The 25,784-nt window shown below is 40.6% G+C and overlaps 1 protein-coding gene across 1 annotated transcript in view; it reads left to right on the forward strand.

The window, feature by feature from the left end:
- Positions 1 to 25,784, forward strand: part of TRHDE (thyrotropin releasing hormone degrading enzyme) — a 305,481-nt gene that overhangs the window by 155,823 nt on the left and 123,874 nt on the right. Inside the window, exon 6 of the mRNA XM_065423079.1 lies at positions 5,330 to 5,467. Coding sequence (XP_065279151.1) covers positions 5,330 to 5,467 — 138 coding nt within the window. The remainder of the gene's footprint in view (positions 1 to 5,329; positions 5,468 to 25,784) is intronic.

Raw genomic sequence — 25,784 nt, forward strand, 5'->3', positions numbered from 1 at the left:
GGAAATTATTTTTTATGTGACAAGCTCAAGTATTATTTTATTGTCATGCTAACTAACTTATTCCATTGCATTATGTCTCAATAAAGCATTATTAAATAAGCAGCAACAGCCCTCCTTCATTACATCATCCTTATCCTGTATGCACAGGACTTTGATTCAGCTTTTATGCAGTTCTCAAAGGAGTACCCCTTTACATAAGGAACATAAAGAACATAAGAACAGCCATACTGAGCCAGCCCAAAGGTCAATTTAGTCCAGTATCCTGTCTTCCAATAGTGGCCAATACCAGGTGCTTCAGAGGGAATGAACAGAACAGGTAATCATCAAGTGATCCATCCCCTGTCACCCATTTCCAGCTTCTGGTAAACAGAGGTTAGGAACACCATCCCCGCCCATCCTGGCTAATAGCCATAAGAACATAAGAACATAAGAAAGGCCGTACTGGGTCAGACCAAAGGTCCATCTAGCCCAGTATCTGTCTACCGACAGTGGCCAATGCCAGGTGCCCCAGAGGGAGTGAACCTAACAGGCAATGATCAAGTGATCTCTCTCCTGCCATCCATCTCCATCCTCTGACGAACAGAGGCTAGGGACACCATTCTTACCCATCCTGGCTAATAGCCATTAATGGACCTATCCTTTATAAACTTATCTAGTTCTTTTTTGAACCCTGTTTTAGGGCAGGTCTTCACTATGGGGGGGGGTCGATTTAAGATACGCAAATTCAGCTACGCGAATAGCGTATCTGAATTCGACGTATTGGAGCCAACTTACCCCGCTGTGAGGACGGCGGCAAAATTGACCTCCGTGGCTCTCCGTCGACAGCGCTTACTCCCACCTCCGCTGGTGGAGTAAGAGCGTCGATTTGGGGATCGATTGTCGTGTCCCGACGAGACGCGATAATTCGATCCCCAAGAGATCGATTTCTACCCGCCGATTCAGGCGGGTTGTGTAGACCTAGCCTTAGTCTTGGCCTTCGCAACATCCTCTGGCTAAGAATTCCACAGGTTGATTGTGCGTTGTGTGAAGAAATACTTCCTTTTGTTTGTTTTAAACCCGCTGCCCATTAATTTCATTTGGTGACCCCTAGTTCTTGTGTTATGTGAAGGAGTAAATAACACTTCCTTATTTACTTTCGCCACACCAGTCATGATTTTATAGACCTCTGTAATATCCCCCCCTTAGTCATCTCTTTTCCAAGCTGAAAAGTCCCAATCATATTAATCTCTCCTCATATGGAAGCTGTTCCATACCCCTAATCATTTTGTTGCCCTTTCCTGTGCCTTTTCCAATTTTAATATATCTTTTTTGAGATGGGGCAACCAGGTCTGCACACATTATTCAAGATGTGGTTGTACCATGGGATTTATATAGAGGCAATGTGATATTTTCTTTCTTATAATCTATCTCATTCCTAATCATTCCCAACATTCTGTTAGCTTTTTTGACTGCTGCTGCAGCCCTTTCTGTTCAAGGAATATAATTTCACATTTTCTTACTGTTTAAGATGTAGCATCTTATACACGAAGAAGACTACTAAAAGGCAATTGCTTTTACAGTCCAAAGTCTATACTAGAAATCCAAGTGAATGGCAAAATTTCACAGACAGAAATACTCTGGAGAAGTATCTTTATAGGCAGATAATGTGTAGACCCTACTATCCACGAGGCTCATTTCATTCACAGTCATGCTGCTGGCACTCCAAGCAACAGAGTCTAAACTCTGCCAACAACCCATTTTGCAGACTGTGCATTTGCAAAAATGGGCATGGTCATCAAGGAAAGAAGAGCACAGAGCTTAGGGGAAAGCAGCCAAGGATAAGATCAAAGAGGTAAAATTGGAGGAACTTGCTGATCAGAATTAAAAGGAACTATCTCCATGAAGATAAATTCACTTAGATGATATGATGATGGATGTCAATGTAAGAATCTGAATAGACCTTGAAAATAAATGAGTTGATGTAACTGAAATTAAAAGCAAAGCTGCTGGCACATTCATCTCCTTAACACCATCTTTTTTTTCCTTCGGACCCCTGCCTGCTCAGAGCATGACTGGATGCTGGTGCAGGAGCTGGTGAAGAATGAGAGGGATGCAGTAGGAGGTTGCTGAAGCAATGCAGTTAGTACTCCATTTTTTTCTTCACAAGCAGGGAGGGCCTGGGATTCCAGACTCTTGCCATCCATCGCTCAAGCAGAGTTTGACTTTGCATCCTATTCCTCTCATAGCAGACAGGAAAGGTGGTGAGGAGGAGCATCAGGTTTGGATTGGTGGAGACTGTGCATTTGTGGTGACGGAAGAAGGAATCAAGAATCACTTACTTGGTTTTTGTCTGGCTTTGGAGAAAGGTGTAGAATACAGTGATAGTACTCCACTTATTTCAGCAACCTTCTGCTGTCCTGGTACTGGCCCTGTAGAGTTCTAATCCTCTTCCAGGTTTCTGCTGTCTGCTGTCATCCCTGTTCTACCATGCAGCCCTGCCCTCATATAGGGTAACTAACACTTTCCATGCATAGCTCCAGTTGCCTTTGCAGCATATTTGCACAGAGTCATGCTACAAACAGAGACTAGGTGATATGAGGAAAACTCTACATTCTTGGCAGCGTGCAGAATTCCACTTTCTTTTTCTGTACAGGGTTCACAGGCAATGAGAATTTGAGTGCAGTATTTTTTATTCCAGTTGAACGTTCTCAGAAGAGAGTAATCTTAAACTATATTTTGTAACTGTTTCATGTTAAGCCTTAGCCCTCTCACCTACCACATTCATAGCTCACTGACCTTATAACACGTTGATTTTCTGCTTGGTTCTCCACAGTGCCTGTTAGCTGCTTCCATGGTCCTATAGATGTCATGTTGAAACAGACTAATACTATCTTATTTGACACACTGCAGGGGAAAGGAAAGTCCCCTTTTCTCCAAAATTTAGTATTAATGATTTTGGTGCATTCAAGGTTACTCACAGCTAGGTACAACACTAATATAACTTTATCTAATAGGGGCTATAGTGTTAAAGTAACATGGTAATTAAGCTGATTTCAGTTCATACCACTTGTTCCATTTCAGTTTCCTGTTGCCTCCTCAGTCTGCATGCCCACTTGCCAACCCTAAAATATATTGTATACTTGTTTTTTGTTTGGTATAAGAAGAATGTCAAGAGTCCTAATGTGATTGAAAAGCCCTCTTAACGCTCATTAAGATGCAGGCTAACATATCTGAAAGCACGTTAGATGTCTGGCTTGTGTCCCTGTTTGAGCCTAGGTTATAACACAGCCAGCTAACATGCCTCAGCAATGTTAGTCTGCTTTAATTCTGACTGACAGGATTCAAAACTACACCTTTTTGGCTTATCAAGATGTGAGCTAAGAAACAAAGAAACAAACATAACATTTCCTTTTTACACCTTTTCTTCATCTTGTTATAAACTCACCTTAAAATGTCCTAGATTGCTACCTGCTTATCTACTTGATTCAAGGTTGTTATAAACTGATCATGTGACTGACACCCTGTCACTTCTTAATGAATTCATACCAAATTCTACATGTTCAAAACCCACCTGAGCAAATCTTTGGTAATCATGATTTCCAAACTGAACTTTGGAAATGTGTTCAATCTGCATAAACTAAAAAACCCGCTGTTGACCAAACAGGCAGGGAATCCAGTATTGCCTGAAAGTGAGCCGGGTGTGACCAAGAGGTTTATGATCCCTGCACTTTAACTGTTTTCTCCTGAATTCGACTGAATTTCATCCCTTCTCGCCCTTCTGAGATGGTGTTGAGTTTTTCCGTTTATAAAGGGACCAGCACCTAACTGTTTATTACTCTAGAAATTCTAAAATGAAAGATAATGTGAACAAGATATTACATTTCCTTTCATAAACTCTACCTAATATGGCTAGCTGAAACACTAAGTATGTATTGGGTAATTGGTTTTCTTGCATCCAATGTTTTTAATTGCTTGAATATATAATCAGCTCAAGGTACATTTCTTGTACCTTGATGAATTTTAACATAAAGGTTTATTTCCAGATGGATTTGCATTGGAACAGCTTTTCAGCTGTCTTATAATTTAAATTAACACACTGGTACCAAAACCTTTCTACACATGAAATTAAGCTCAGAATCCATTATGTAATCATGTGGTTATTTTATCTGTGTGTATCAAAGTGACTCTTTAAAAATGCCACGCTCCCAGGAGATCCCTAAGATTATGCCACGAGGTCAACATCAGTTCAACAACTTTTGTAATAGAGATAAACATTAAAATATATCATTTCAGAAAAAACAATATTTAAACTGTAATTAACAATAATTTTTAAATCACCTTTCTCATTTATACCTGGCTTGAAAACCTGAGCAGATGGAGCTGCTTCCTTTGCTGACAAAAGGTTGTGGAGCAGAGGCATCAACACTAATATAACTTTAAGGGCATTAAATTCCTCAGTTGAAGAAAGTGTCCCCAACTGAACCATGAAAGAGAGTGCTCATAGTCCACGTGTACTTCTACATGGGCATTTAGTAAACTTTACTGCCAGTTTAAATCTGCAGTAGTTCTGACATCTATTTATAATATATATTTATGGTGGAGATGAAAACAAATTCATACACTGGATATTAATTGGATGTTCACCTGTCATTGACTTGCTTTCTAACCTTAAACAAGTCATTTAATTTTTTTGTGTCAGTTTCCCCGCATGTAAAACTGGGCTAATAATACTTCTTGTCTTCATAAAGATGTTGTGAGGATTAAGTAGGTGAAGTCTGTAGAGTACTTGGAGCTTTACAGATTAAATGTACAGTTTGTAGTGTGAACTTGAACAAGTCACTTCACCTCTCTGTGCCTCAAATTCTTCATTTGTAAAGTGGTTATAATTATTTTTACCCACCTTTGTGAAGCATTTTGAGGTCTATGGATAAGAAGAACTCTGCAAGTCTTAATAGCCATTTATTTTTATGATTGAAAACTTCTTTTTTACCCCAATAACTTCACTGTAAGTAGAATATCACTTTTGTCTGAATTGGCATTTACACTTTTGCATGCTTTTAAAATAATTTAATGGTCTTTATTTTAATTTCTGTCAAATAGACTTTCACCACAACCAAAATCACAAATCAGTGGGTTCCACAGTACACACAATTAAAACTGATTCCAGTTGGTTTTAATTCAGGAACTAGTAGGGGTTACTATGAATGACAACCAGACCATACAGACTTACTTTAACAGGTCCTAGTAAGGAAGGCTGCTGAGCCTGTGAGTCTCTGATTGATGTTCATCATTTCCATATAGTTGTAAATGTACAGCTGTCCATGATATTATTGCATGTACTGTATTTCAGGAAAAGCAGAGATTTCTGACAGATGTCCTACATGAAGTAATGCTGCTCGACGGCTTGGCCAGTTCACATCCAGTCTCACAGGAGGTGCAGCGAGCCACAGACATTGACAGGGTGTTTGACTGGATCGCCTATAAAAAGGTGGGAATAGTGGATATTTCAGTAGTAGTGTTAGGAGAACATGTTACATTTGTAAAGTTTATGCACTCTTGGAAAAAGGCACACACCGCAGAAATTATTAGATAGGAAACCAAAAATAGTGTGGGATATTTTGGGGTTTACAGGTTCAACACCTTCATTGTTAGCAAATTATATAAATAAAGCTGTGAGTTTTCGGAGTGCTGCAATACAAAACTATTATTATATATATTACTTAGATTGTTGCAGAGTCCAAATTGTGCTAGGTGTTTTAAAAGTGCAGAGAGAGGCTCAGTCCCTGCCCTGATGGGAATCTAGAGAAAACTCTTAAGGTGTCTCCAATTTACATTAAAATAAAGTGGGATGGTTTTATTGTTTTACTTATGGGAAAACTTTGCATTTTTTTAGTTAAAGAAATCTCAGTGTGAAAGCTTGCAGTTGAGAAGAAGGAAACTGGCATGTATGGAATGATGAGAAAATATGTACTGAAATCAGGGACTGTCTTTATGTTTGGAAAGGAGATAGAGAGAGGGTTCTGTATGCCAGAAATGGCATTCAATTGGCACTTTGGGCATTGGAAATAGAATTGGCACAGTAGCCCAGATCATCTGCCCTGGGAGCCCATGTAAACAGGCTTTACTCAGGGATGCTCTGTGAGGAGTGGAGTCTTCCCTTTCCCCAGACTCTGGAGCCAATCCACAGCTGCTATTACAGCCTCAGAGTTTCAGTAACCTCTGTGGCTAGTGGACTTGTGTAGTCCTGGATCTACTTGTCACAGCCCTCTCCCTCCACTGCCCTGCCACTGCTCACAGAACAATCCTAAATGCTTCCATGGACAGAGGCCTGCAGAGAGCAGCTCTGCAGCAAGCAGGGGATTAATATGCTACTGGTATCCTGATCTATTTTCTGCAACTGAACCAAGCCACCGCCTTTTGAGTTTTACCTGGGGCATGATCATCCCTTGTATCTGAATATTGGAATAGAACATTTCAGGGCTATCACCTTTTTGGTTTTATAGTTTGATTTTTACTGTACTTTTAAGAGAGCATATTTTGGTACATCATTTAATGCAATACAAAGCAACTGGGAAAATTTCCCCTCAGTTACATAGACATAGTTTCTGTTGACTTCAGTGGGGGGTTGCACCCAAGAGCTAAGGACTGATTTTTTCTCTGAATATCTTTAATATAACAGTAAACAATGTATATGTCACTGATTCTCCTATATCTCGTTAAAAGACTTTGACGAAGTTCAAATCCTGTTTCCGTATCTTGATAACAAATGATGTTTCCCCTTAGTGATATTAGATGAGGTACACAAAACAAAAACAGTTTTAATTAAAGAAATCAGATAAGCTCTTTAGTTTAGGTATGAATTACTGAAGATATATAACAAGTCCATTTAGCTTACATCTCTAATCCATTTTCAATCCCACATCAAATGAAGGTAGAGACTTACAACCATGAAATAGCAAAGTACCAAGTGGAAATAACACTTCCAAGGATTTGTAAATAAAATAAAAAAGTCTTTTTCACCCAGTCTCCAAATTCTATGGATTAAGTAGCCATATAGAGGAAGTATATTTTTGTAGTGTACCATCAGATCAATTAATACAGAAACTATATTGTTTTGAATAAATCACATAGTTATCAGTTCTTGTAATTCATTTACATGTTACAATTTAATAGGTGCTTTGCAAGCAGAACGTTTGTATGGAAAATATGATCTTAGACAAATTGTAAAGAATGTGGGTTTTACAGCCAGTTCATATTCTGGTCAAATGTTTATTCTTCTTTTGAGCAATAGGAGAGGAACCTTCTACTGGAGATTCAACCAAGGAAGTCACCTCACTGATGCTCTCATTTTCTATAGCCCCCTTTTCCTCTGCATCACTAGGTGCATGACATCAGACTCTGACTGCACAGCAGCAGTATGGCCCTATGCCTCCTGCTGAGCAGCCAAAGTACCCTGTATCCCAGGGTGTTTACATATCATCTTGCACTCATACTGTGTTAAGCAAGGGGGAAACACACGCTTTCATCCATTAGCTACTCCCACTCAGCAGAAAGGTCTGGCCTCACTTTAGCCCTCTGCCGTCAATAGCCTTATAGGGTGGAGGATCTTGAGTGTGTAGGACCTAATGGATGAAAAAGAGATATCTATAATATGACATATTACACAAAAATCAAATAATCAGGGTCATATTTTCAAAAGTGCTGAAGTGACTCGGGGTCCTAAGTATCCTTTTCAGTATCTTGAAAATGATATTTAGACTTGTAAGTTATTTAGAGGCTTTTGAAAATTACCATAGATGAATTAAACCATAATGGCTAGCACCTTGCAGCATGCTGAAGTATTCTTTTCATTTAAATGATCTACCCACCATGTGTTTGCTAATGATGTCTCAACCTCAAAAGGTTCTAAAGGTCATCTCAGATCTGTATCCAAAATATCTCATAATGTTTATTTTTGTCCAATTATTAGGATAATAGTTACGTTACTATAATACTTAACACTTACTTTTTCATCGTAAAAGCACTTTACAAACATTAAGTAATTTTAATTTGCATTGAAATGACATATGGGACACTAAGACACATCAGTAAATTATTAGTTATTTTGTGCAGATCCAGCATTATAGGATCATAGTGCTTTCTCAGGGGATTAGAACATATTCTGTATATTGTATAGAGATTATCACATTCTAAAGGTTCCTTTTTTTAACTGTAACAGTTGCAAAGGCCAGTGGATCTGCCAGCCTCTCAGCTGAGTTCCTCTGGTGGTTTTCCAGATGTCCCAGAATCCTAGTTGTCCCTCAAATGTTGCATACAGGGCTTGCTCCTGCAAGATGCTGAGCACTCTGACCCAATCCAGCAAAGCACTTTAAGCATGTGAGTAGTGACATCAAGCGGATTATGCTTAAAATGAAACACGAGTTTAGCGGCTTCTTTGGATTGGTCTCAGAGAAGACCTGTTTTAGGTGCGGAGGACTAAAAAACAAAACAAGAGTATACATATCCCTATATTTCAGATATAATCAACCCCTAATTAATGCAAACTAGGAAGAAACGTCCCCTCCGGACAAATTATTCCATAACTGCCCACTTCGGGGTTTCTTGCACTTTCCTCATAAGCATCTGTTTACTATTGGAGGCAGGATAATAAACTGGATGTGGCAATTTTTATGTCCCTGTGTTCCTTATTCATTCCCATATATCTTTGTAGCATTCTGTGCAAATACTGTTCACCAGTTTAACTAGCGAGGAGACAGAATAACATGCCACTTAGAAGAATAGGCAGCATTTTCATTTCCATCTTTCTCTCTACTGTCTGTCAGTATAAATATTATGATAAATTATATGTCAAAAATTATTCTTAGATTGTAAATCTGGAGGAAAATGTACCCTAGTCACTATCTCTCTCATTGCTGCTGCTCATCTTTTATTTTTGCCCATTGTGCCTTGCCCATGGCTTTTAGCAGGTACTTTGAGATAATAAAATCAAATGCCTTCTGGTCCTGCTTGCAAAATGAGGCATTGGATAATTCCAATGCGTACCGGGAAGGGATACCATGACTGATATTTCTTTTGTGGCTATTTTGCCACTTGCTGGCATTTTTTAATTTAATGCCTCATCCCAACATTCTTTGGGATTCTTTCCATTGACTTCAATGGGATTTGGATTGGGCCCTCAAAGAGAAAAAAACAGGACTTTACTGACATTTTTTTAAAAAAAACCTCTCCTTTTTACTGGCTCATTGCTACACAAAAGTATATTTTCTGTATGGAGGGAATTTTTTAAGCAATTTCTTGGGTTTTTTAAATTTCCACTTTGTAGTCCCGGTGGCCTCTGGTTAGCCTTGTGGATTTCCCCCTTCTTTCTTCTCTTCACAATCTTTTTCTCAGAAACAAAATGACAAAACTTGCTCTTTAATTTTTCTTTAACAAAAAGACAACCAGTAAATGTCTTTGTCTTTATTAAGCAACAGAGGGTCCTGTGGCACCTTTAAGACTAACAGAAGTATTGGGAGCATAAGCTTTCGTGTCTGAAGAAGTGAGGTTCTTACCCACGAAAGCTTATGCTCCCAATACTTCTGTTAGTCTTAAAGGTGCCACAGGACCCTCTGTTGCTTTTTACAGATTCAGACTAACACAGCTACCCCTCTGATACTTTGTCTTTATTATTACTATTGTATAGATTTGTTAGATACAATTAAAACCGTCCAGCTCTCTCAAACACTGTCTTGACAAAGAGCTAACATCTGCAACTTTAGGGCCTGCCCTTCTTTCTCTCTTTCCTTTATGCATCTTAGAGATAAACATTAAAATTATGCTATTTAAATGCCTTGGAGCTGAATATATTCTTCATTTCCACTTTTTTGTCCTCTGTGGTTGCACATGCGAAGAACATTAAGCTCTGAAGACATTTATTTACTTAAGCCCAGAAGCAGGGTGAAACAAATACTGTAGTGCTATGAAATACAGTGTTTCCACTTGAAATGTTGATAATGATGTTTGAATATTTCAAAAGCATTGTGCTAGTGATTCTTAAAATGTGTGTGTGTCCCCTCCCACTAGAGCCATAAGTACCCATGTAGAGGAACAAAAAGTCATAATGGCTTATTCATAAGTAATATTAATAGAAAAATCCATTCAGCCTTCTTGTAAAGCTCTCGTGTCACACCAGAGAATGGCTCTCTCTCCCTCATGCAGCTGGAAGTAAGGTATCCTCCCCAAAATTGAAGAACATGTGATTATACCCCAAACACCATAGGAAATATAGTTTGCTGAACACTAGAGAGGATTTGAGGGATTTTTACATCAAAGCAGAAAGAGTGGTGGCATTTCTGCACCAGAAATACCTTTCAGCAGAAAATGTAGCCCTGGGGAGCTGCAGCAACAGAGAAAGAGAGATAGAGAATAACATGAGGGACAACTAGCCATAATAAAAGGGTGAAACAAGACAGCTGTAGCACAGAGGGAGCAGCCAGAACCGGGACAGTCTGAGACAGATGCATCCGAAACAGAGTTGCCAGAACTAAGGGTGGCTCTAGCCAGTAACAGAACAAGAAGGACAGACACAATGGGCACAGGAAGGTATTGAAGGACACTAAGGACAGGGCAAATAGCCTATGCTCAGGTAAAGAATTCTGAAGTCATAGCCAAGAGCCCAGCAAGAAAATCTAGAGCTAAGTATGTCCTAGTAAGAAGAGTAATGATTCTGACAGCAGTCAGAGCAGTGGAGACAGAGACTGGATACAACAGAGAGTGTCACTATATACATATATTATAAAAGCTATTTAGGTATGTGACAATCTAGAGGCAGCCACAACAAGGAGGAGATCTAAGAAAGGGTATAATAATCCAGTGTTATCCATGTTGACTCCATTGACTTCAGTGATACCAGTGTCTGGCCCAGACTCTATAACCACTTTATTTTTTCTAAACCCTTGTACATATCATTTACTCTAAAGTTTTACTCCTGTGGCACTTTTTTTAAAAGCACAATGCATTTTTTTCTACTGCAGAGTAGTGAAAGGAAGGAGCATTTGGTAAGCAAAGGAAATATTACAGAGAGTAATGAAAGCATAAAACCCCCAAAATACAAATCACTATATTGGGAATTAGGTGTAGCAAAACTTTTGCTCAAAGGAAAATGCTCAGCTGCATGGTGTAATGTGTGTGGATGTTCTGGCATAAGAGAATGTAAAGCAATTGAAGCTATTGAACCCTTACCAATTAAGTATGACTCTTTTGGAAAAATTCCCAGGCAATATATTTCATTGAAAGCTGGAAGAGCTACATTGCCTAGTATTGTCTGCATGATCATGCATTTTCTGCATTTTACTTCTGTATTCAAACACTTCCATTGAAAAAAAATGTTGATTATGCCAGCCACCTAAGTAGTGGTTGCTATCATATTTGGACCAAAAGCTGCAAATCAATTTATAATCTTCCCTAACATCATGGTTGCCATATGCATCTATGATATGGTTACTTACACGTGAAAACAATTTATTAACAATTTAAACAGATAATAATAATGATGATGTAAAGCAAAGCAGGCTTTATTTGAATTATTCAGATGGATGAATCAACAAAAGAATAAGATGCTGCCCAGCTATTTTAAATGACTTATGATACTGACCAGATGCTTTTGCAATCCAGTCTCTTTCAGTAGTCTAAGTGGATAGCTTTTTGTTCTTCTGGATTAATTTATCTGTGATGTCGGCTGTGAATGACACTAAATTCTTTATACACCTCTACCCCGATATAACGCGACCCGATATAACACGAATTCAGATATAACGCGGTAAAGCAGTGCTTGGGGGGGGGGGCGGGTATGCACTCCGGCGGATCGAAGCAAGTTTGATATAACGCGGTTTCACCTATAACACGGTAAGATTATGTGGCTCCCGAGGTCAGCGTTATATTGGGGTAGAGGTGTACATATTTTTATGATGGTGTGTGTTACGTGATTAGACAGCACAGTAGGTCAGTGCCCAGACTACACACTGTTTTTTCTAAAGCCATTTGTTCATATTCCATTGTACAGAGAAAATAACTTTTAGTGGGAACAATTCCATTCCAGAGAAAAAAGTCCTAGATGAAGCAGTTTGCATTATGAATGCCATCTAAACTCAAACAGTTAGTCCCAGATGCAGCAAAACATTTTGTTTCCAACTCAGAAAGGTACTTAAGCATATTCCTAACTTTTAAGTATGTGAGTTATCTGACTGGAGCCAATGGACACATACTTAAAATGAGGTATATACTCAAGTGTTTTGCTTAATTGAGGCCATAAGCACCTACTTAATTTTAAGCACATACTTAAGTCTATCTGTGTTCAGTAAGTACTTATGCAATTGCTTAAGTACTTTCTTGAATAGGAACAAACTTATCCCAACCAGTAATATATATATATACCTGATGCTTTAAAAGACTTAATTATCCAAAGCTAAGGAAAATTATAAGTGAAATTGAGTGGGAGGAAAATTTTAGACAGCAAAATGTGAATAAAAGTTGGGAGTTCTTTAAGAAGAGTTTATTTGATAACCAAAAGGCCATGATTCCACAATCCAAAGAGAGGACAACTTTGGCTAAAAGTCCATTCTGGCTCAGTGGTGAAGGGAAGGCAATAATTAGTAATTACAAAAGCAACATATAAATGGAAAAAAGAAAACCAGATAGCAATGAATATAAATGAAAAGTTATAAAGTGTAGAAATTGATAAGGGAAGCTAAAGAAATCAGAGAAAAATCAATGGCTGTCAGGGCTAAGGACAATAAGAAAGAGGGTTTTTTAAAGTATATTAGAAATTAAAGAAATCCTAACAATAGTATAGACCATTTCTAGATGGAGATGGTAAAATTGTTAATGATGCAGAAAAGGCAGAAGTGTTCAATAATATATCTGCTTTGTATTTGGAAAAGAATCAGGATGTTGTACTTATATCAAATGAGGATTGTGAAGTACTTTTCAGTCCATTAGTTCTGAAGGAGGATGTTAGTCAACATCCATTTGGGATATATATTTTAAAATTAGCAGGCTCGGGTAGCTTGCACCCAAGAAACATAAAGAAGCTGGTTGAGGAGATCTCTGTCCTTCTGATGATCATTTTTAATAAATCTTGGAATACAGAGGAAATTCCGGAAGACAAGAGTACTAATGCTGTGCCAGTACAGTAGAACCTCAAAGAAACGAACAGCAGAGTTACGGACTTACTGGTGAACCGGACACCCTGTGAAACCAGTAATCATCAATCAGGCAGCAGCAGTGACAACAAAACAAAACAAAAAAACAGCAAATACTGTACCGCGTCGGGGCTTTAGCCCTCGGGCTCACGGTTCAGCCATGGGGGTTTGAGGCTGCATCTGCAGGGCCTGGGTGTGTCAGGCTCCAGGCGGGGATGTGTGTGTGTGTGCAGGGGGCTTCTGACCCTTGGGAGCACCAGGGATCAGGACTTCAGACTGGAAGGAGTGTTGGGGCTCGGGGCTTCAGCCCTATGGCTCTATTCCCGGCTTCAATTTTGCTGGGGGTGCCAGGGCTCAGGGCTTTAGCTATGAGAGGAGTGCTGGTTTCAGCTCCAGTGCTCCCCCCGTAGCTAAATCCCCAAGCCCTAGTGCCCCCCCCAACTGAAACCTGGAGCAGAGCCCCAGGGTTGAAGCCCCAATCCCTAGCACTCCTCCCAGCTCTAAAGCCCCAAGCCCTGGTGCTCCCAGGGACAGAAGCCCTGAGACCCTGCCAGGAACCCTGGCGGCCCCTAGGGTCAGAAGCTGTGACCCCCTCCCCCGCCCAGAGCCCTGACACCCCCCAAACCATGTGGCTGCAGTCCCAACTCCCCTGTGTCTGAAGTCTGTAACATTTTGTTCAGAGTTGCGGACCATTTCAGAGTTACGGACAACCTTCATTCCCAAGGTGTCTGTAACTCTGAGGTTCTACTGTATTAAAAAAGGACAAGCAGGGTAACATGGGTAGCTGGAGGCTGGTAGTCTGATATCAGTCCCGGTCAAAATAATGGAAAAACTGATATAGGTCTCAATTAATACTGATTAAAGGATAGGAATATAATTAAGGCTACGATTTAGTCATGGAGTTCGTGGAAGTCACGGAATCCGTGACTTCCAGTGACCTCTGTGACTTCAGCCTGCAGTGGTTGGGAGTTTCAGGGTCCTCCTCCGCCAGTGGGGGCAGGGAGCTGCGGGGCGGGGGAAGCCCAGCTCCTGGCAGCTGGGGGGCAGCGGGGAACCCCAGAGCTGCCGGTGGTGGGGGAACCCCCTAACTTCCAGCTGCTCCGGGTGGTGGGGGAACCCCAGGCTCCTGGCCATGGAAGGGGAATCCCCGAGCACCCAGCTGCCTGGGGCGGCAGGGAAACCTCCCAGCTCCAGGCCACTCTGGGTGGCGGGGGATCCCTCAAACTCCTGGCGGGCAGCAGGGAACCCCGCAACTCCTGGCCGGGGGAACCCTCCTGAGCAGGGGAACCCCCGCAGCTCCCAGCCGCTGTGACCCTCGCGGTTCCTGGCCCCCGCTGGTGGCTGCAGGGGACCCCTGGAGCTGCAGGCAGCAGGGATACCCCGCAACCCCCAGATGCTACAGGCATCTCCTGGCCCCTGTGCAGCTGCCTGCTTCAGGGGTGTGGGGACCCACAGATCCCCATTTAGTCAGGGATATTTTTAGTAAAAGTCACGGCCAGGTCACGGCCGCCGTGAATTTTTCTGTTTTGCCCGTGACCTGTCTGTGACTTTTACTAAAAATATCTGTGACAAAATCTTAGCCTTAAATATAATTAATGACAGTCATCATGGTTCCATGGAAAATAGGTCTTATCAAACAAAACTGATTTCATTCTTTGATGAGATTACTGGTTTGGTTGATAAAGATAACTGTAGATGTTTGACTCAGTACTGCATGACATTTTGATAAAAAAATTAGTACTGTACAATACCCATGAAGCACACATTAAGTGGATTAAGAATTGGCTAATTAACAGATCTCAAAAAGTAGTAATCAATGGAGAACCATTGTTGAAAGAGGGTATTTCTAGTGGTTTCCCATAGGGATTGGTACCAGGCCCAATGTTTTTGAACATTTTCATCAATGTTCTGGAACTAAATATAAAATCACTGCTGATAAAATTTGCAGGTGCACAAAGACTGGTGGAATGGTAGCTAATTATGCAGACGGTAGTCATATAGAGTGATCTGGATTGTTTGATAAGATGGGCCCAAAATGTTTTTTAATACAGCCAAGTGCAAAATTATACATCAAGAAACAAGGAATTCAGCCATAGCCCTTGAATCAGGCACTGTATTCTGGAAAGCAGTGACTTTGAAAAGGATTTAGGGGTCATAGTAGACAAACAACTCAATCTAAGTTCCCAAGGCAATTATTTAGCAAAAAGGGCTAATGCAATCCTTGGAGCTATAAACGGGAGTAGTGAGTACAGTAGGGAGGTGATTTTACTTCTGTATATGGCATTGGTGAGACCAGTACTGAGATACTGCATACAGTTCTGATGTCCACATTTTAAAAGGAATGTTGAAAAAATTGGAGAAGCTGCAGAAAAGAGTCAAAAAAATTATACAAGAGCTGGAGAAAATTCCTTAAAAAGAGACTTAAAGAGCTCAATCTGTTTAGTTTATCAACAAGAAGATTGAGAAGTGATAACAGTGTATAAGTACCTTTACAGGGAGAAAATAGCATACTAAAGGGCTCTTTAATCTAATGGAAAAAGGCATAACAAGAACCAATGGCTGGAAGCTAAAGCCAGACAAATTCAAATGAGAAAAATGGCACAAAGTTTTAGCAGTGAGAGTACAGTATTTCCACACAAAGAAAGACATAAACTGACATGAAGATCAAATGATATTTTTACCCAGAAACAGCTTGATCATGTTGCCATTAGTAAGCACTGGAGGAGATCACTGTTGGATGCCAGAATGTATGTGAGTGTTGATGTCAAAAGTGATCACTGTCTTCTTATTGGGAAACAAAAATAAAACTAAGGAAGGTAATATTGCAGAGGGTATGTATGATACAAGAAAGTTAATAGATCCAGTAGCGAGCGTGCATTTCAAGCTGCAACTTAGTAACAGCTTTGAAGAGTTAAAGACACTGATGGATGACGTAGGAAAACAATGTTGTGTGCAGTGTTGTTGTAGCCATGTCGCTCTCAGGACATTAGAGAAACAATGTGGGTGAGGTAATATCTTTTATTGCACAAATTTCTGTTGATGAGAGAGACAAGCTTTCAAGGTCAGAAGCTCTGAAGAAGAGCCCTGCTGTGTGTAGTTGGTCCAATAAAAGCTATTACCTCATCCACTTTGTCTCTCTCATAGGAAACAATGGCAATTTTTTGTAGAGAAGCAAGTGTGGATGCAGACAGGATTACAGTAAGGGTGAGAAGATCGAAGAAAGAAGAAAGGCTCCAACCAAAGACATGGAGGCTTGTTGAAGAAAGGAAAGATTAAAGAAGACAATTCAGCAAGAACGAAACAACAGTTAAAAAAAAACTATTCTGCAACAAGAAGATACAGACAAAGAAAAGGAAGTTAAAAGATCAGCCAGAAAAGATAAGAGAGAATGGATGGAAAATAAAGCAAGAGAAGCCGAGGAGAGGGGATTTTGAAAAGCTTTTTCTAAACAACTGACATCCTAATTCTTGAACCGTTGTGGCATTATGAAGGCTCAATATGATATAATTTGAACCACTGAGGAAGCACAGAGAGCCCATTGGATGGAACATTTCCAGGATGTGCTCAGCCAGACAGAACACTGAGGGCAGGTCTACACTACAGCTGGGATCGATGCTCTCAGATCGATCCACTGGTGGTTGATTTAGCAGGACTAGTAAAGACCCGCCAAATCGACTGCCGAATGCTCTCCAGTCGACCCCTGTACTCTACTCTCGACGAGAAGAGTATGGTAAGTCGATGAGAGATTTTCTCCTGTTGACCCCCCCATGGTGTACACCCCGTGGTAACTCGACCTAAGGTTTGTCGACTCCAGCTACGTTACTCACTTACCACAGTAATGTAGACCATCGGCGCCGACTTCTTTGGGCGCCGGTGGGTGCTCGACCACCCTCTGCCCCTGGCCCCATCCCAACTCCACCCCTGCCCCGCCCTTCCCGCCCCCATTCCAACCCCTTCCCCAAAGTCCCCGCCCTGGCCCCACCTCTTCCCCGCCTCCTCCCCTGAGCCCGCCACATGCCCGCTCCTCCCCCCTGCCTCCCAGCGCTTGCTACAGCTGTTTGGTGGCAGCAAGCGCTGGGAGGGAGGGAGGAGCGGAGACGCGGTGCGCTGGGAGGAAGCAGAGGAGGAGGTGAGGTGGGGGGGGGCGGGGCGTGGAGCTTGGCTGCCGGTGGGTGCAGATCACCCACTAATTTTTCCCCGTGGGTGCTCCAGTCCCAGAGCACCCACAGAGTCGGCGCCTATGGTGTAGACATAGCCTTACACACTTTAAGAGAAGTGAAGAAAGGTGAACTTAGCTATAAAGTAATTGCTTTTGAAGAAGTAAGGTCATACACCAACTGAAGATTGGTAAAGCACCAGGCTATAAGATTGATGCTGAAATGTTAAAAGCTGGAGGGGAAGTGATGCTGAATTACATGTACAGGTCGTACAGAATGGTTTGGGAAAAGGAGATCTGTCCTAAACTTTGCTGAAGAGGTGTTATCTGCAAAATGCCTAACAAGGGGGACCAACCGATTTTTGATAACTGAAGAGGGGTGACACTCCTACCTGGAAATGTGTTTTACATTATCATTTTGAATAGGATGAAAACTGCGGTTGATACAGTACTCAGGGAAAAATAGGCTGGATTTTGATCCAATAGGTCATGTTCAGAACAGATTTTCATCTTGAGAAGACTTACTGAGAAAGGCTTGAAACACCAGCAGGAAGGTAGTTTTTAACTTCCTAGATTTTATGAAAGCATTTGATAGTGTCCACAGAAAAACCCTCTGGAAGATCCTGTGTGGCAATGGAATTCCAGCAAAGATTGTTATCTGATGTGTTGATTGTATGATGAGTCTGTGTGCTGTGTCAGGATAGACAGCAGAAACACGGAATGGTTTAAGGTTATTAATGGTATAAGATAACTACAAGGTTGCACTCTGTCCCCACTTTTACTTTCCGTTGTCATAGATTTTGTGATGAGAAGAGTGACGGCTGATGCCGAGAATGCTAATATTGTTTGCACCAGATAAGCAGTGATACTCTGTACATAATATAGTCTCCTGTTTGGGGGACCATGTAATAAAATAGGTTCAGAAGATATTTGTTTCACTCAGGGCCGGCTCCAGCTTTTTTGCCACCCCAAACGGCGAAGCGGGGGGAAAAAAAAAAGATAAAGCCGCGATCGGCGGCACTTCGGCGGCAGCTCTACCGCGCCGCTTCATTCTTCAGTGGCAATTCGGCGGCAGGTCCTCCGCTCCGAGAGGGACTGAGGGACCCACCACCGAATTGCCGCCGAAGACCCGGACATGCCGCCCCTTTCCATTGGCCGCCTCAAGCACCTGCTTTCTTCGCTGGTGCATGGAGCCGTTCCCAAGCTGAAATGTATCCAAGCTCTGCTTTACTGTGATAAAATCTAAAGCTGGATCCAGAAGATTCCCTTTTGTTCCAGTGTGCTATGGGATTTGGAAATATTTAGTTTTTAGATTGACCCTCTGTATGAGACCGGGGTGTACAAGCTGACGTGAAACCCATCACCTGCAGCTTACTAGATGGCCTGCAGCTGAAATTTTGATTATTTGTTTCCCAGGGAAAGACAGGGATAACAAATAAGAGAATCTGTTTCTTGATTAAATTACTGCAGTGGTTGTTTCAGTTTGTCATCCATGGCTGAAAAAGGCTTGATGGATCTCTTTTCTGATGAGTCTTGAAAGCTCAGTCCTTGTGACAATTTCTGAGTTTAGATTAATAGAAATTAGAGAAGGAAAAGGCCTAATACTAATATCACCTTTTCTGTTCTCCTGTCACTAAAAGGAAAAATTCCAGAGTCATCTGAAGCAGCACCAAGTGCTAATGCTGTTTATTTGTTCTTGGATTCTCTGGACAGCACGCTGCTAGAATGTTGAACACTCGGGATGCATTTCTTCTTTAAATTAAAATAGTTGTAACAATCTAAAGCTTAGTTAGGTTGATATTCCCTTAAACAGAGAATTTCTTTGCCCTATATATCTCTTGAGAAACTGGGAGTTATGGAGCCAGTTTAATTATTAGAAGGGATTCTCGATGCAGTGGAGTTTAAGAATCACTGCTTTATTCCATACTGTTCTTGAGCTCTAACGATGGCCCATCTGTGTAAATAATCTCATCAACCTCTTGTGTTTGCCCATCCTTGAAGATTTCCTCACATGGGTGCTTAATGAAAAAATATACTGTGCTTTTGTCCTTGTGAGTGGTATGAGAACATATAAGAGGTTTTGGTGGAGAGGCTAAATAAAACTGCTGTTGTAAATGGAGTCCCAGCAACATTTTGTCTGGACGACTAAGCAGCTTGTGTGTCATTTTGATATTCACAAGAAAAGGACACTGCTAAGTCCACCTGAAGGACATGTTTATTTATGGCTGCTTCCCACTGAATTCTGTTCACTCTGACATATTCCTGAAATCCTGGAATAGAACTGACCTCTAAGACTAACATTTCACCAGAGCTCACCTTATCACCTTATACATTTGAAAATGTATCCTTACCAGGAATGCTCATGTTAGTCATAAGAGGAAATTAATCTGATCTGGAATTTGGAATCTCTTTTGCATATAGTATTTCACCTATGCTTCTTCAGTATGTCCCATACAAGGTGTTTGTATCACATAAACAGCCTATCAGTTCTTAAAGTTAACAGTGAAGGAGTATATATGTCTTTAAAAATAAATTGAACTGTGTTATAGGGTTGACAAGTGTGATAGCTTGTTTTTAACATTAAAAGTGTAAACTAATGTTAGATAAACTTTTTAAAAATAACATAAGTTACACCCTTTTTCTCATTAAAATCACTATATGCTTTGAATCTCTACTTTTTTAAGTATGCCTTATTTTTATAAGAAATATTAACCACAGCTATCATAGAATATCAACATCATGTCAACTAGCAATTGAACACTGGTTTATAAATTAATATCCACTGTCAATTGAAATTGGTTAATATTTTAAAAATATTTAAAGACCTTTATAGGAGATTTTGCTTGTCAACCTGTATTATTAACATGAAAACAGGATAAATTAAGTTACATCTTTTACTAAAAGGTATGGGCCTAATCCAGTAGTCATCATTTATGTCACAATCCCAGTCCCTGAGCATCCTAAACTCTTATTGACTTCAGAAGAGTTTTGACCAAGTAACTGAGGGCTCCCAATCCAGCAAGGAACTTAAACACATGCTTACTTTTAAGTATGTGAACAGTCATATTGAAATAAATAGTACAACTTACAGTTAAGCATGTGCTTAAGAGCTTTAATGGATCAGGGCCTGAGTGAGGACTTCAGGACCAGGCCTTATGTTTTCATATTTTGTGCAAAAAAATCAGCTGTACTTGTATAGTGTACTTTGTGCACAGCACGGTGCAATGTTTAGTTGTCTGTCAGGCTTTTACAAACTACGGTTTAAATGTGCAGTTGCACTTGGTAGGTGGAGTGTCTTTTTAGCAGGATATTGACAGGAGGAGAGTAACATCTGGAGAAGGTATCCTGTGTGGGCATGATCCCTAAATCTGACGTATAGACGTGCTTTTTCCAAATATATCGTCAGATAGTATTCATGAAAGTTCATCTTCTGATCATTTTTTCAGAGTTATTCTATCTTTGGCATGTCAGCATCCATTCCAGAGAAGAATTGTTCAATAGCAAACAAAGTTTCAGGAGGCAGACTTGTATTTCTTGGTTTTCTGTCAGACAGATTTCTCTGCATTTCATCAGATAAATCATAATGCAGCTTCTTAACCATTCTAGATCACACCTCTCTTTCTTTGAGATATTGGCTGGGCTCTCACTGACAAAGCCTAAAGGGAAAGCCGCTAGGATGACATTTGAATGTTTTATTTTTCCGCCACAGAGAGAGGAGGAGGAGGACTGGGAAATTTATTAATTTGTTTCCCATTTAAACAAAACAACTTTATCTTAAGCATAATCAAGGAAGGAAGCAATCCCATGTGGCAAATAAATGCATAGTAAGCTGTATTTTTGGTGGGGAAAAATTAGTTTGTTGCTGAAAAATATATAGTATGTATATTGGTAGTGTACAACAGTGTTCACCTTGTGAAATCTGAAGTGGAGATTGGGGCTAGTGACCATGGTACATTCTGATTTATTCCAAAGGAACAAAACCAAAATAAAACAAAAAAGATCTTTCCAGAAGTATTTTTATGATTCCTAGGGATAATCCACCTCTGTCAGGGATGATTTAGCAGTTTTCAGAAGGGACAGGGAAATGATCTCATCTTCCTCATAATTTGGTGGTAAAGTTTTAATAGGCTCTTAGAAGCCCTCTACAGTACATCATTGTAACTGAGAGTGTAGACAGGACCGATTGTTTTCCGAACCACTATGGAAAGGGGTCTTTACAATTGGTGGAGGGTTCAATTTCCAAGTGCAGAGAGGGTTAGCAATAAAATATCATGGTTCAGCATAGCCTTCCTAGTGGGGGTGAAGCGTCGGAATTGTAGAGCTGATGGACTGGCTACTGTGGAGCTTTTCTCTTTTGGGGAAAAACAAATCAGCTGTTTTCGGGGTGGTGAGATTTGTCTCCCAAGAAAGCTCAGGTTAGGTGCAACAATCGAAATTTTTGATTTTTGAAAGTAATCCCACATTTTACTCAGTTGTCTGAGTGATGACAGCAGCACTGAGAGGTCATCAGTTGATTTGCCTAACGTCATACCAGGGGTTCACCAGAGATTAGAGCGAGGATTCTCCCAACACTCATTTTTAGAGGCCATGTGGGTGACTGTCACTTAGATTCATTTCAATCAATACAGTACTTACAGTGCAACATAATAACTCAATTGAATTTTATATTCATTCCTATTAACTTTAGAGAACAAACACTGCCCCTCTCTTTTACGTGCACCCCTGCGCATGTAAAATTCCACCAACACTAGCCAGCACTTCAGGCTTCTCTTTGGTAGAATTGTCTAAAAGTTCATGTTTAAACAACCAACAAACGTGATCAGCTCTTATAGAAACACTTGTTTAGTTACATCCTTTTTACTATATGTGCAGTTTTATAAGCAATTTTCATATAGAACAGTTTGTATGGGAAAGTGTTATTTCAACCATTTCTTAAAAGGTAGGGGCCCAGTTTCTTACTGATTTTTATTTAATTTTTACTCAGACAAAGCTCCCTCTGTGTCTAGTCCCGACTCTGGTGTTGAACAAGCACTGTCTGGTCAGAGACTCACAACCCATGCTAGGCTCTGCAGAGGCATAATATTAGCTGAAACCTGAGTGGTAAGGCTCCACTTTGTTGAGGGCGTAGCACTGATTTTTGGTGAGCAATCCCTGCCCCTTCCCCTGGAAGCAGAGTTCATGACTATACTTCCTTGCTCCCCCAGTTTATGACTTTGGGGGCTATGGGATGTGATATCATGCTGATGGTGCCTCCCTTGACATCCCAGTGGCGGGAAGGGTTCTTTCCAGCCAGTGGCCAGGGAAACACTGACAGACCACTAGCCTGCAGTCCAGGTCAACAGCTCCAAGATGGTATCCCTCATCCAGGGCATTTAGAGGCCAAGCAAGTTACAGCACAGACACTTACCACTTCTCCTGCTTGCTAGATATTTGGTTGGCAGGCAATTGTAAGTACTCTATCCCCAGCTTCCTACTGCAAGCTGTTCTTTAAGTATCCCTGCAGCACCAGGGCTACAGAGGCCTGCATGATCTCCGGAGGGTGATGGCATACATGGAGGTCAGGACCTCCAGAAGCGCAATCGAGGGAGGAGGTAACTCATTTGTGTCAGCTCTACTCTTTTTTAAGCTGCTTCGTTGAACAAATCTAATATCTCCTTTCTGTGCCCGCCTGTCCATCCACAGGTTTGGTCATGTCAGCAGTCAGTTTCCCTTCATCAGAATAAGAGACCACTAACTTAAATGAAAGCTTTGCCTGAGTGAAAACTCAGAAGCGGCTTCAATGTGACTATGTATATTATACATAGCATATGCTGATTCAATATGCATTCTTATTAACCAGTTACAGTACAGACCTACATTAGAAACAGAGCCCTGGGAAAGAAAATCACACATATTTGTGTTGTTCAACAGTGACATCTTTGATAATTTGGCAGCAACCACCATCCAAACTGTGAGTCAGACCTGTAACCGGTGGGTCATTGGCTATTTTCTCTCCCTCAACCAGTACATTCAGGTTGTGCCTACATCTTGCTCCTTCGTCCTGCATAATGTTTCTAAGATTTGACCTTTTTCAGCTAAAACGTAGTCCAAACCTTTATCATCTCCTATTTTGATTACCACAGTTCCTCTTGTTGTGTGGCCTCCCTCAGGCTCACATAGTCACCACTCTGGCTTCCTTCCCACACTCCAGTTGGTTCAAAAAGCTGCAACTAAGATCATCCTCCTGGTCCGTTCCTTAGTTCTGACTATATCACTCCTGTCTTTCAATCCCTCCACTTTGCTCTCTTTTCCCACCACATCAAGTTCAAACTTCTTTTCCTTACCTCCAAGGCCCTTTACAGGTTTCCTTCCTTTCCTGTCTGCTTTTGTCTCTTACTATGGTGCTCCACTTCATCAATGGCACTAGCCTTGTCTACCCTCTTGTCTGCTTCTCCTCCAGCCATTCTCCTCCTCCTTCTTCCAAGTTGCACCTTTATGCATGGATCACCCTCCTCAAAGTAATAGCTAAGACCACCACCGTCTCCTCCTCCAAATCCCTGCTCGACTTTCTTCAATGAAACATACAGGTAATTAGCTAGTTCATTAAGGGTGATTTGAGAAAAGAGGTGCTGGGGTGTATTTAATGTGCAATGATTTTATTTTTTTAATAGTCATATAAATATACATAATGTATATTAAATATATATTTTGATTCCTTTCTCCCCACCCTCATTGCTTCTTGCATTAGATCAGGAGCTTTTTTTACAAAGAACTGTGTCTTCCTATGTGTTTGTACGTATAGGGTCCTTATCTGGATTGAGGCCTTTGGTTATTACCGTGATAGAAATGATGAATAAGTGTCAGTGTGATAGAGTGTAAAGGAACTTTGGTTGGAAGGAGAGTGGCCCCGATGTTGAATTTCAAGGGTGGTGATTTAAAAAGGAATAAAATTAGGGGGGGGGGTTCCCATTGCACTTGAAAAATGTACTTAAAATAGTCTATATTAATAAAGTTTGATTTTGTACTGACTTAGTATTGTACAACAGTACAATATTAAATAAATCTTATTTCAATATTTTTTGTAAAATGAGAGAAGAAGGAGAAAAATGAGTGGTGGACAAAGGAGAGAACAAAGACAGACAGAACTGTAATGAAAGAGATATGTGAGAAACTTTCCATATCTTTCTCTAGATACTCTCTCTTCACTGAAGTTCACAGGCTTCTTTTCTTCATTGAACCTCACATATTAAAGAATCTGAAATTAATGATTAGCGACACCATTGTGCAGTGTAATAATTTCTTCTTTATGTTTGTTGTTATACATATGGAGGCTGTGCAGAGGATTGGTTTGTTTATTTAGAATTTGATTTATGTAATATTTTCATTTTGTGCTTACTGTATTTCATGATTGTTAGTGTACCATGTAACACACCTACTGCTACACAGTGAGTATTGCTGTGTTCCCCAAACATTTGAAACCTGAGCCACCTGAAAATCATCTTAATTTATATATCTTTCTTCCCAAGCCCTACTCAATTCCACCCCTCACACTCAAACTTTAGGAAACTGTACAATATGTCTCTCCTTTATACATATATAAATTGGGGGGGGGGGGGTTATGCATATACACACAAATGTGTTTGTGTGTGTATTCATGCAAAACAGTTAATTTAGAACCCACAAAACAATTGTGAATATTGCGTCTGATGAAGTGGGCATTCACCCACGAAAGCTTATGCTCCAATACTTCTGTTAGTCTTAAGGATGCCACAGGACCCTCTGTTGCTTTTTACAGATTCAGACTAACACGGCTACCCCTCTGATAATTGTCAGTAACGTTTCAGGGGGGTTCTTCCCAAGTTTAACTACTTGTTACTACCTCAAGTTCAATTGCAAAATATAATTATGCATGAGTACATACATATACTCCTCTATGGCTCTTCTCCAAGGAGATTTACTTTTGTCAGTCTCTAAAGAATGGTGTCCGAACCCTGGGTAGGGCATGCCAGCTCCTTAAATTTGGGAAGTAAGTGAGAGTCCCAGAGTCTCCTTCAAATTCCCCTTGAGTCTTTGCAACGTCAACTGCAGTTAGCATAGCCTGCAGCATATTCTAGTTGTTGTCTTCTCCAGTTGGGTGAGGGAGCCCACATGCTAAATCCAACAAAACTTACAAAGTCCCTGGAGAAAAACTCAGGGAACTTTTCATGCCTCCTGGCCAGTCCTTTGTGCTCTCTTTCCCAATTGCACCGCATTTTGGAAAATGTTTTGAATGCTATGGAAGAGTCAGATATAGCAACAGTTTGTGGTATCTATTGTATGTTGGAGCATTTTGCTATCCTGGACACTTTTACTGCTGAACTATTTTTTTGGTTCATAAATTTGTAATACTGAATGAGATTACAGTGGAACTGAATTTCTTTATATGTGGCATGTTGCTCTTACCTTCCAGGTTCTGCAAAATTCTTTCTCCATATGCACCTGTATCACTCATC

Source organism: Emys orbicularis, chromosome 1, assembly GCF_028017835.1.
Source record: "Emys orbicularis isolate rEmyOrb1 chromosome 1, rEmyOrb1.hap1, whole genome shotgun sequence".
Classification (NCBI taxonomy): domain Eukaryota; kingdom Metazoa; phylum Chordata; order Testudines; family Emydidae; genus Emys; species Emys orbicularis.